This window comes from Solanum tuberosum, unplaced genomic scaffold (assembly GCF_000226075.1).
Source record: "Solanum tuberosum cultivar DM 1-3 516 R44 unplaced genomic scaffold, SolTub_3.0 scf00183, whole genome shotgun sequence".
In the NCBI taxonomy this organism is placed as follows: Eukaryota; Viridiplantae; Streptophyta; class Magnoliopsida; order Solanales; family Solanaceae; genus Solanum; species Solanum tuberosum.
Window position 1 is genome coordinate 489,565 of NW_006239110.1, and position 13,386 is coordinate 502,950.

General features: G+C 30.1%; 1 protein-coding gene across 1 annotated transcript; it reads left to right on the forward strand.

Annotated features, from left to right (window-relative positions):
* The first annotated feature begins 8,944 nt into the window (after nt 1-8,944).
* Nucleotides 8,945-12,423, forward strand: LOC102601181 (uncharacterized). Its single transcript, XM_006354909.2, has 2 exons — nt 8,945-9,271; nt 11,917-12,423. Exons 1-2 carry the CDS (start codon nt 9,017-9,019, stop codon nt 12,151-12,153), a joined length of 492 nt encoding a protein of 163 aa, XP_006354971.1. The 5' UTR covers nt 8,945-9,016; the 3' UTR covers nt 12,154-12,423.
* The last annotated feature ends 963 nt before the right edge of the window (nt 12,424-13,386 follow it).

Here is a 13,386-nt window from a genome sequence, read left to right on the forward strand (position 1 = left end):
AATTTCGGCTTTGGTTATATGATTTTTTATTTGTTTTTTAATTAAGTTATTTTATTTTTTTGTTATATTATCTTTGCTTGTTTTTCATAATATTAATTATTTTAAACTTGAACATGAATTTTGAAAAATATAGTGGTAAAAGACCAATGTCGGAAAGAAAAAATAATAGGGGAGGAGGAAGTAGTTCTAATTCTAAAAATTTGCCACCTCCTAGATTTAGAATTAATACTAATGATTATACTCATGTTGATGAAACTTCTTTTACACGAGACTCACGACCTATTGAATTTAATTCCGAAAATGAAGTAGATCATGAAACTTTAAATAGATGTTTTACTAATTTTGAGGAAGAATTAGATGAGGAAGTAGAAATAAATGAGGAAGATGATGAGACCCCTACCCCTACTAGTCCGGCTACCGAATTACCGGAACAAGATGAAGTCCCCTCTTTACCTACTTTTTCAAAGACCGTTGTACGTGTTAAAAGATCTTTAGTATGGAAATTTTTGGTACAAAATGAGGAAAAAACTACTGTTACTTGTACGAAATGTAAATTGATCATGAAACATGTAACTACGGGTACACAAGGGGGAACGGGACGACTAAGAACACATTTGAGAAAGTGTAATAAAGAATTTGCTCGCCTAGATGATATAGAAAGGGCTAATAGAAATGGAATACCCATACCTGAAAATTCTATGGGAGTTGGAGGTTCTAATATGGTTCAAAGTGAATTAAATATGACTATCCCGGCTAGCCGAAGCACACACCGCACATATAGTAAAGAAAAAGATCGTAGAGAATTAGCTAAAATGGTTGCTGTTTGTGGTTTGTCTTTTTCATTTCCTTCCCATCCTGGTTTTATTCAGTATATTCGGGAATTGTATAACCCAGATTATGAAGGTATTCCAAGAAGTACAATTAAAAGTGATCTTTTTAAATATCAAAAAGAATATTGTCATTTTCTTCGTTGTTTATTTGCTTATTATGATGGTAGATTATCTATTACTTCTGATATGGGACGTAGTCCTAATGGTAATGATTATTTTACAATTACTGTCCATTGGATTGACCATGAATGGAACATGCAAAAACGAATATTAGGATATAAATATGTTGAAGAAACTAAAACCGGTGCTTATATAGCAACAAAAATAGGCCTTGTTTTACAATTTTATGGAATATGTGATAAAATAATGAGTGTCACTTTAGATAATGCTTCTAATAATTTGAAAGCAATTGATTATTTAAAATGTAGACTTTGTCCAATTGATAATGATTCTTTTCATATTAAGTGTGCCGCACATGTGTATAATTTGATAGTAAAGGATGGTGTTTCTCAATTTGGAATTTCTTGTGAAAAAATTAGACTTGCTTGTAATTGGATTTTTAAAGCTAAAATAAAAGCTAGAATTACAGAATTTAAAAATCGTTGTAAAGAATGTGGACTTGAATATAGAAAAGTTCCAAAAGAAGTATGCACTAGATGGAATTCTTTATTTGAAATGCTTCAAGTTGCTTATATTTATCAAGAGCCGGTATAATTAGTTTTTAATGCTCATAATGCGGACCCGAATTTGAGAATTGGCTATGAAGATTGGGAAAATACAAAAGAACTTATTGAATTTTTAAGTGTTTTTTATAAAGCAACAATGCTGCTTCTGGTCAATATTATCCAACTATTTCTTGTGTTTTAGTAAATATTTGTGCTATTTCATCTGAATTTGCAAAATATAAAGGAAAAGATCGATTTGAAAATTCCCTTGTTTTTATGATTGAAAAATTCAAAAAATATTTTTTCCCTATTCCTCAAATCTATTTGACTGCTACTACTTTCAACCCAAATTACAAATTAAAAGGTGTTGAAAGAATGGTTGAAAAGATTTATGCAAATTTAGAAATTAAAGATGATGAAACTCCTAGTGTTGAAGATTGTAAAAGTAGCATATATATAAAAGCTAGAGAGTTATATAATACATATAAATCTATGGAAAAAAATATTCCAATAGTTGAACCTCCATCTTGTAGGCCTAGAAGTGATGATACGGATGATTGGATGGATGATTATCTTGAGCTTGAATCATCTACTAATAATGATTTTGATTTATATTTTAATCAGGCACGGGAAAAGATTAGGCATGAAGAAGGACAACTTCAAGCTCCAATATTAGTATGGTGGAAGAATCGTGAAAATTAATTTCCGACCCTTGCTAGGATTGTTCGAGATGTGCTAGCGATTCAAGCATCATCGGTTGCTTCGGAGCAAGCCTTTAGTGCGGCGAGATTTATGATTGGAGATCATCGATATTCATTAGCAAAGGATAGTTTGGAAATATCGGTGTTGTTTCGAGATTGAGTCAATGCCGAAGAAATACCGGACTACCACAATTAAATAGCCAAATAGAAGACGAAATAGATGAAATATTTGGTGATAATAGTGATGATGGTATGGAAGCAATGGAAGAAGAACGACAAATACAAGTTCCAAAAAATGTTTCTTTTGAAATGATACAAAAGTTACGAAAAAATTTTAAAAAAAGTTTCAATTGTTAGTAGTTAGTAGTTAATACTTAGTACAATAATTAATATTCAATACCTAGATTATGTACTCTTTGTCTCTTTCTAATATTTGTATTGTACAGTTTATTTATTGAATAAATATACGGCTATTCGCCTTGATGTCTTTTAAAATAGTCTTTTATATTTAATCCAACTATCCAAGACATTTTACAAATTTAATTTTCAATTTATTTTAATATTAGTTTAAACTTTAATATAAAATTGAATTTTAAGGTTTAAACTTTAAATTCAATATAAACTTTAAACTTAAAGTCAATTTTAAACTAAATTCAAATTTTCAATATAAACTTTAAACTTTAAACTTTAAAGTCAATTTTAAACTTTAATTCAATTGAAACTTTAAAGTTTAAAGTTTTAAATTGAAGTTTTTTAATAATATAATATTATATAATAATTAAAGTTAATAAAAAAAATAAAAATACCGGTACACAATGATCCGGTAAGAACCGGTTTCGATCCGGTCCAAACCGGTTCCTATCCGGTAACTAAGGGACCGGGTGGAACCTTTGGGGAATTTCCGGTAAAACCGGTTCCGGTAAGATCCGGTTCCGGTAAATAAATCCGGTAACGTGTCCCGATTCCGGTACCGATTCCGATAAAACCGGTCCTGTTGATCCGATCCTGTCCAATTGTCAGTCTTAGTCATAACCCAAAAATCAAGGTCATGATGACACACATCCCAAACCCAACCCGGTGTGTAAGCCGAATAATATAACTTAAGAATTATATCAAATATTGCGAAAAAGAAGGTAAGTACACATACGAGACTTCTACAACAAAGTCGGGCCATAAGAGAAGAAAAATTGAGATACAGCAAAGAATTTCCAAAACCTAGTATCATAAGTGTTAAAGAGCATTCTAATACAATATTTGAATTCAAAATTCAACCGTTGTCTTTGAAATATGCATAAAGACAGAAATGAAAGATGAAGTTTGAATGATAATCTGAACGAGGATCTCACCAAAACTTCAAAGCTCAAATATTGCACAATCAATTCAGCCGTCTCAAGTACCAGTCATACTAGAGCTACAACAAAAGGCTACAGAAGTAGGGGTGAGTACAATTCACTTATATTCACTAGGTTAGCCCGACTGAGTAAAGTAGAATACCAATATTTATAAAATAGACTATGAAACGATTCCACCGGCATACAAAAAGGTCAAACATCGGCATCGATGCCACAATTGTATATATATGAACGACGCGAGTAAAGTAAAGCTATACACAAAATTTATATAGAAAGGTTAATTACACAAATAGACAAGGCTAGCCAATGCAATGCAATGATAGAATGCTATGGTGGAATCAAGGTTGTCACAAAACCCGTCGTATACACCTCGCCGAGCTTAAGCTCCCAAGACAAGGACCCATAGGGGACTCATAGTCCATATACAAAAATCTCATAATCTCAATATCTCATCCCATTGCCACCTAACTCGTGGTCAAAGGTTTTCAAGGTGTTTCACTTTCTTTCTCAAGATAGTACTTTCACGTTCTCAAATTTCCATGAACAATAATAAGGATGAATGCTCATAACAAATCCAATATGAAGGCATAATCAATCCAATGTATGCCTAAAAGAGTTCAAAACTGATAAGCCCCTAACTCAGGTATTTCCAGTCAAACATGCTAGAATAATCAACTCAAACCCCTCTCTCGGGCAATCTCATATAAAGCATGTGAAAATATCAACACAAACTCTCAAAGCAAATGACATATAAAAGGCCCTCAAACAGGCAAAACAACACAAATAAGCCTCAACATGGGTGAAATAACAACAATAAGCCCTCACACGAGCGTAATAACAACAATTAGCCCCCACACGGGATGAATATATATATATATATATATATATATTCATCACTTGCTAATATTTCGGCCTCGTGCTACGATCTCATCCTATAGTCTAGTTTATAAGCATTGTTAACTACCAAATATAATTTGAAAGAAAGATAAGTCAAACCTATCTCGATGGCTGAAACGTCACTTGAAATCATTCAATTGATGTGTTTCCTCTATCCACCGTCCTTAAATGATTCATAACTACCAAGAATCAAATCTACATGTTAAAAGAGTTCCAACGATACCCATATTGCTAAAGTTTAGAATCTGATCTAAAATCACCCTAAAAACTCGTCGAAATAAAAAAGAAGAAGAAGGTAAAACTAGAATTTTGTTGGAAATTCATGTTCATCAAGTGAAGAGACTATGGGTGAAAACCCAAGTGAAAATGAGTCGAAATTGAGTAAAAATTATTTGTTCAACTTTAAGAGAAAAACTCAAAATAATCTCATTTGAAATGCGGTTAAAAACGAAAAAATTTGGAAAACCTTTGTAAAAAAATAGTTTACCCACAATACAAGGACCTTAAATTTCGAAAATCAATGAAAACTCATTCCAAATCGACCTTCAGATCAATAATTTTGATTTTTTACTTCGAGGTTTAAAATCTCCACTTTGTGGATAGAAATCATGAAATATGAAAGAGATATTGAAAAAAAGTAACATATGGTTAGAAATGCATACCCAATGATTATGAGAGAAAAACGCATAAAAGATCACCTCAAACGGACCTTTCTAACTCCCAAACTGTCAAAAATCTGAAATGAGTTCGAATAGATTTCTAACTTAGTGATTTCGCCGCTAAAAATCATTTTCCATCACCAAAAGTATGCACCATCAATCTTTAAAACATCTTTTATGACTTTCGAAACTCACCCGAAATCCAACAAACACGAACCAATAGTGCAAATTCAATAAACCATGTTTCAAAATCAATGGAATTGTCGGATTCAAAAAATATTTCATTACATAAATACCACCTCGGAATCCATTTAGGCCAAAATTTTAACTTTTTACCTAAATATCCAAATCACAACTTAAGGTCCTAGACTCTAACTGAGCACCCTACTAGACCAAACTTGACGTTTCAAATTCAATGAAACTGACAGAATCACCATCCGATGCTCGAATCACAAATTCCTGACCAAAGTCAACCATTTCAATATAACTCAAATTAAAAGCTTAAAATCACTAAAAGCTCACTCGATCGCATCGAGAATCATGTCAACCATATCCCACACACATAATAAGCATTATAACACTAAGGGGAATGGAAAAATGGTCATTTCACACATAAAAGCAATTTCTCACGAAATTAGACATTACACCATCCACCACTAAAATATGCGTTCGTCTTGAAACAAAAATAAACAAATAAAGTACCCGAATTGGTGAAAAGTTGAAGGTGTCTATATGATGCATATCAAACTCGACCTCCCGTGTATCCTCCTCAACAAGCTGGTATTTCCATTGAACTTTCATTGAATCAATATGCTTGGATCTCAACTGTCTAGTCTTCCTATCCAAGATAACAACAAACTCTTTATAAAAGGACAAATCCTAATCCAAAGCAACGGAGTCCCAATGGATCACAGGGAAATCATCATGACGATATCGCTGAAGCATCGAAACATAAAACACGAGACGAACTGCTAGAAGGTTCGGAGGTAAAACCAACTTATAGGCTATATCTTCATACTTCTCCAAAATCTCAAAAGGGCCAAGAAACCGAAGACTAAACTTTCCTTTCTTTCCAAACCTCATCACACTCTTGGCGGACAACATTTTATGAAAAACCCGCTTACTAATAACAAAGGTTCACGAACATGCCTATCCTCATAGCTCTTTTGCCTACCCTGGGTAGTCACAATACACTGCTGAATCAATCTCACTCTATTCGTGGAATCTGTCAATAGTATCCCACAAGGTCAAATCTCAAATGATTCAAACCTAAATCTTAGGAGAGTAAAATCAAGGGGGGAACAAAATTGTACTCGTACTATTATCAATAAAACATTCATATTTCTTCAGATTTTATTTGTGTGGTTGATTTATTTTCTATATGTTTAAAATTTGTTGTAAACAAATTAGCATGCTCAGTGGGACCAAATCTGCCCTTCATCTCTTCCCTCTTAAATAAAGTCTAAAAATCTGAAGCTGCAAATGTGGAAGAATGAGTACTTCAAGCCTCATCTTTGAGTTTCATCAAGTCTACACTTCAACAAGCCTTGAAGCAGGGGACATTTGTAGACATTGAAATTTTGTAGGACTCTATAAGATGTATTCAATTTGAGTTGGGACTCTACAGGGTGTGTTCAATTATCCAACTAGAATTCTTGGAGGCTACTCAACACTAAACCCTAGTTCATATCTATATAAATGGTACTATATTCTCTTGAAAAGGCATCTCAAATATCTAAAATATTCCACAAATTCATGAAATATTCATAAAGAGATCAAATTATAATCATCTTAATTCGAGAAATACGTCACTAATGGCTCTCGAATTCCGAATATCAAGTCCAAATCATCCTAGTTTGAGAAATACGCAACTAACAACCCTCAAATTATGTAGATCAAGTCTAAATCATCATAGTTTGAGAAATACGCCACTAATGGCCCTCAAATTATGTAGATTAAGTCCAAATCATCCTAAGTCGGGAAATACGCCACAAACGACCCTTGAATTATGGATAAATATCTTATGAGAGAAGAATCAAGGGATCAACATAATAGTACCCGCAATCTTGATGAATAAAATTATGTTTCTTCATACTTTTTTTGTGATTGTAATTTATTTTCTGTCATTTTAAAATTTGTTGCAAACAGATCAACATAATAGTACCCACAATCTTGATGAATAAAATTATGTTTCTTCATACTTTTTTTGTGATTGTAATTTATTTTCTGTCACTTTAAAATTTGTTGCAAATAGTTACTGACAGTAACGTTTTATATTTGTTTACTCCGTCAGATTTTTTATCTTTTTTGTTATTGAATTTTTTTGAATAAAATATAATCTAAAACATTACTGAGAAATACAATTATACTAGTTTTGTGAAATTTCAAAAAAAAATTATTTTGGTGATTTGATTTTAATAATGACTTATTTTGGTAAAAAATTCTATAACTCATACTACATTTGGTAGGTAGATAGAAAGTAGGTTATACTCAGATATATAACTAATACATATATAAGTTATGAACGAAATCTATAAATTATTTTATGTAGAATAAAATGTGAAATAATTAATCCATGTATAACTAATTTCCGCATAAAATAATACATGAATTCACTCATAATGATTTCTATATTATTAATACCTGCATAAAATAATTCATAAATATAATTAAACTCATAATTAATCCATATATTATTAATACATGTATAAATCTAACCGACTAGCAAATAACGTGTGCAATTCCATTTGTTTGATTTTCTCAAATATATTGAGCATATTGAATGCGACATTAATAGAGAAAATAAAACAAAAGCAGTAGCTTATAACTTAGGCATTTTATAGTTTATGGGATGTGGTCCTCTGTCCCTAATTACTTGTCCATTTTTTAATTGACACACTTATTAAGAACACAATTATTGACATAATGAGTTTATCATTTTACCCTTATTAATTATGAAGTGGATGAATTAAAAATTTAAAATTTTCAAAAAAGTTTTACCTTTTTTTACAGTAATTAATTGAGGATATAATAGGTAAAAATATTTTATTCTTTCTTAATTTGTCAAAGTAAATAAGTAATAGGAATAACTAAAAAAATAAAATAAACAAATAATTAGGGACAGAGAAAGTAATAAAATTGTAAACATGTCGATGCGTTAGCAAAATAGACAACTAGCATAATTATATGATTATATTTATATTATTTAGAAAGCATTGAATTGCTAGACGGTGAAAACGTGTTTGAAGAATTCTCTGCCACGAAGTCTAAGTCGTCGTCTTCCCCACCCTCAAACCAAAGTGTCATTCTTTGTGTTCGGTTCAATAATACTTGTCCATTATTGAGTTTGATATTTTTTAAGAAGTTATAAATATAAGTGTAGTTTTAATATATCAAGTTATCAACCTTTGAATATATAATAAGTATAATATCGAAAAATGATTATAATTAATAATAAGAATAAATTAAAAATTAATATAAAAATTATTTATTAATTTCATAAAATGGATAAATATTATTAGACAATCCATAATAATATAGTGGACAGTATTATTGGATAATTAGGAGTCGTTTGGTGTGAGGAATAAAAATAAATAGTGATGGAATAAGAAAATAGTGAGGAAATAAAGTTTTTATAGCTTGTTTGGTTGCCATGTTTGAGATAACTTATTTCACCATTTGTATCATAGTGATGAGATAAACTATCCATATACATGATGGAATAAGTTATTACAGCATAGCTAATCTCAGCATAACTAATCCTGAGATAACTTGATGAGAAATGTTGAAAGTTATCTAAAATATAAAAAATTAACAACCATTTTGTGTAGAGAAGTTGGGATATAATGAGTTGGGCTATAGAGCCAAAGACATTGTACTCTTGTAATCCCTCCATGCCTGAACCAATTTTCCATGGCTCTAACCCAAAAAAGTTGTTTTTTTCTGTCTTGCTTTGGATTTTCCGATCATGAAAAGGATAAAGTGAAATCTGTCAAAATTAAAAGGAAAAACAGTTCCTGCATCTCTTTTATCAAATTCCACAGAAAAAAATGGTCGTCAGCGAAAACAGTTTCAATCAACAAAAATAGAGAAGAAATTCATGTGTTCAAGTTTCGGCAGCTTCCGATTTCAACTACCCTTTACGTGCCGGTTACCGATAACAGCAAGGTATGTTCACTTTTATAAATTATTCCATCCGTCCAACAATTAGGGTGTACAAATCAAATCGAATTGATGAATCAAATCAAATCGAAAATAAAATAAAATTTGTGGTTTGGCGTTGGAAAAAAAAACGACCACTCTTGATTTGATTTGATATTCAAAGAAAAAAAGTCAAATCGAACTCAAATCAAATCAACATAATATAAATATATAATTTTATTTTATTTATAGATAAAAAATATTATTTATAATCTACTTTGTTAATATATTTTAGTTAGTTTATAGTTTTCAATGTTTATATATATTATTTCAAATTTGGGCTTGTAAAATTTTGTAAATATTTTATTTTGTATTAAGATCAGAAGTTACAATAATATTGTTATAGTTTTTCAAATTCAAAGTTAATAATTAACTTTGTAAATATTTCGTTTTGTATTCAGTTTGATTGTAACCTTTAATTTTATTAATTTAATATACTGAACATTGATATTTAAAAAAAAAATATTTGTACTTATGTGAATTTTATCATTTTTTCGAAGATTTATATTCATTTAACATTTTTTAACTTTAGCTTATCACACAAGTAAGTGAAAATATATTTGATCTCTTTTTCAAACACCGTATAGTTGTAAAAAATCGAAAAACCGAAAGAACTGACTAATGCCGAAACTGAAAAACCCGACTTTATGTGGTTTGATAAGGTTTTTAGATTTAATAAACCGACATAATTGATTTATGTTTTTTTTAATGAAAAACCAAACCTAATCGACCTATGTACACCCCTACCAACAATAGTTGTCCACCATACTATTATGAGATGTCCAACAATTCTTGTCCACCACTTTATCAAACCAATGGATAATTTACATTTAGTTCTTAATTTATTTTTATCAATAATTATAGTCATTTCTCTGTTACATTTTTCAAGACATTGAATTTTATATAATCAAAGGTGATACAGTAAAATAATTTTTCTGTTTATAATTTTTTATGAAGTGTGTAAATTCAATAGTGGACAAGTATTGTTGGAAAGAGGGAGTAGTAAACAATAAACAATATGTTTTTGCTAATAATTTATTTATAACATACTCCCTCTGTCACATTGACACTTTTTAAATTTTAAAATTCAAAAAAGTTATATTTTTACAGTAGATTTGTCATATTTCTTTTAAATATTTTAAATTTTGATTGTTGTGATTTATACTACTTTTTACGTAATTTATAAATATATAAATTTTATTTAAAAAAGGATAATTTCATATGTAAATTTTCAATCAAACTTAAATGACTCTCAAAAAATGAAAAATATTACATAAATTGAGACATAAAAAATACTTTATTTAATTTAGGAATTCAATGTTCAGAAAAATTATATTGGGTATTCTAAGCTATACATATTTAATCAAGGAATTCAAAAGTTCAGAAACATATATAGAGGGAGTTCAAAGTATAGTTTAATGTTTTACCATGATCGATATTAAAAATGGATTTTAATTTATTTATGAAAGAAAAACCCAGTTTGTGGAACAAAATTGGATTGTACTAAGTAATTTTGGATAGGTTCCTCTCTATTTCTTTTTTCTCCATTTTCCCTATATTTTTATTTGAATGAGAGACACATGTCATAGATTGGAGATATAATAAATGAAAATTAAGTCTTAATTATGATTAAGATATTAATTATTTTATATATTTGTTTTTAAAATATTTTTTAAATTCCATAATTTTAGTAAAACTTTTTTTACTTGCCTTTAGTAAAAACAATTGTGCTTGCTTGATGCTTCTGAAATTTTGTTTTTTCATTTGTTACTTTGTCCCATCCCAAATTGTTTTTAGTCTAATTTGAATGTTTTGGAAAAGAATTTAAAAATAAAATAAAGAGAAGAGAAAATTGGATATATGTTACTTGAATTTAGTACAAATTTTTTCCAGTCAAAATTTATTATATTTAAAAAAATTTGAGTCGAATTTTCGCCCGTCATTCAAAAAGTATTTTGGATGTCAAATTACAAAGAAGATGCGTATTTTACGATCAATATTATTTCAATAGAGAAATTGTGTTTTAAATGTTTTATTTGAAAGATTTTAATTCAAAATATATTTTATTTATGTTAAAATTTGAAATATAAAATAAAAAATATATATATATATTTAAAGATATGCATGTTAAATTAACAAGAGAGAACACGATAAAAATAATTTTTGGTATTGCATAGAAACTTGGTCAAGACATTAATTCTAATAGCTAAGGTGATTAATCCCTCATTAATAATTTAGCTCTTGATGATACTTCTTTTTGTTTCTAATTACTTGTCCATTTTTTTTTAGTTGTACCTAATTACTTGTCGATTTTGACAAATCAAGAAAGGACAAAAATAATTTCCCTATTGTACCCTCAATTAATTATTTTGAAAAAGGTAGAACTTCTTGAAAATCTTAAGTTTTTTAATTCATTCACATCATAAATTAATAGGGGTAAAATGGTAAACTCACTATGTCAATCATTGTTTTCTTAATAGGTGTGTCAATTCAAAAATGGACAAGTAATTAGGGACAGAGGGAGTATTTTTTTGGCTATTTTATTTAGATTACACTAAAGTTAAGTAATTTGTGTGTTTTATAAAATTTTACTCGCAATGTATTTATGTTAGGCAAAGATGATGGTGGAGAAGTGCAAAAAGTTGGAATATTCCTCTTGCAAAAAGGGGTTATTGAGAAGCTTTACTAGTGGAGAAGACAAGCATGACACTTCTAACGTTATTTGGATGTCAATACTAATGGTGACACTAATTACAATGTTGTTTTGGGGCAAGTTTTGTGCCATTCTTTGGACCTCTTCATGCTTATATTTTCTCCCAACAATGAAAAGCACTCATCATGGAACATAATGTGAACTCCAACCTATACAACAAGGAGGTGGTGTTGAATCGATTTCTACTTTCTAGAGACAAACCATCCAAATGTTGTTCCATTTTAATGGTTTTCTATTTTTTGTATAGCTTTCTCTTTTGGAGGAATGTAATTTCTTTTTTCAAATACATTCCTATTGTTTTTCTTTTGTGGTTTATTTATGCTTTCGAAGGGAGTGTTGAAACATGTGAAAACAAGGGGAAGATTTGTAAATTTATGGCACTAAGTATAACTCAATATCAAAAGTTCGTTCCTAAAGGAGATTGTTCAAGTTCATATGAGCAGACAATATTTTTCAATTAATGTAGGATTTTAACCACTCTAACCCCCCCCCCCATTTATGCACAGGTCCAACTGGAGCATGGATCGGGAGTTCATTCAAAAATAGATTTAATCTTAATATTTTGTCAAGATATGACACTTGAGCATACTTAACTCCAAAAGCTAGTTTATGAGGGAAATTACCCAAGTCCACATAAACATGCCACCGTTAAATCTTCAACCAATATGAGACTTTAACTCACTCTAATAACATTTCCGTAAAAGATTATCTCATTTCTACATTTATTTATTTATTTAAAAAGAATGTAGCACCTATTTTCAATTATTTCAAGTAACTTAAACCATAATAATAAATTATGATAGGACAATTTCATTCGTGGTGAGGTATCACCTTAAGATTCATACGTCTGTTCTACTAACACTACTTAAAAAATTGTCAAAAAACGACGGCCAAAAGCGACGGACTGCGTCGCTTTTTTGGTCAAAATCGACGGAAAAGCGACGCAGTCACCTCCGTCGCTTTTTAACCAGACGCTTTTCAAAAAGCGACGGACTGCGTCACTTTTCAAAAAACGACGGACTGCGTCACTTTTCAAAAAGCGACGGACTACGTCTCTTTTAAAAAAGCGACGGACTCCGTCGCTTTATTTTAATTTTCATTTTTTTTTATTTCTAAAAGGGCATGCAGTCCGTGGCTTTTCTGGAAAATTTATTTTTGAAAATCCCAGAAAAGCGACGGACTAAACCACGTTGTCCGTCGCTTTTCTGGGTTTTAAAAAAAATTAAATCCCAGAAAAGCGACGGACTAAATCACGTTGTCCGTCGCTTTTTCTGCAATATTTTTGACAACAACAGCTGGCAGTTTCTGCTGCCCACCTGTAAATGCAATTCAATTCAATTCTACACTATTCAGCCCAATCAAACACACA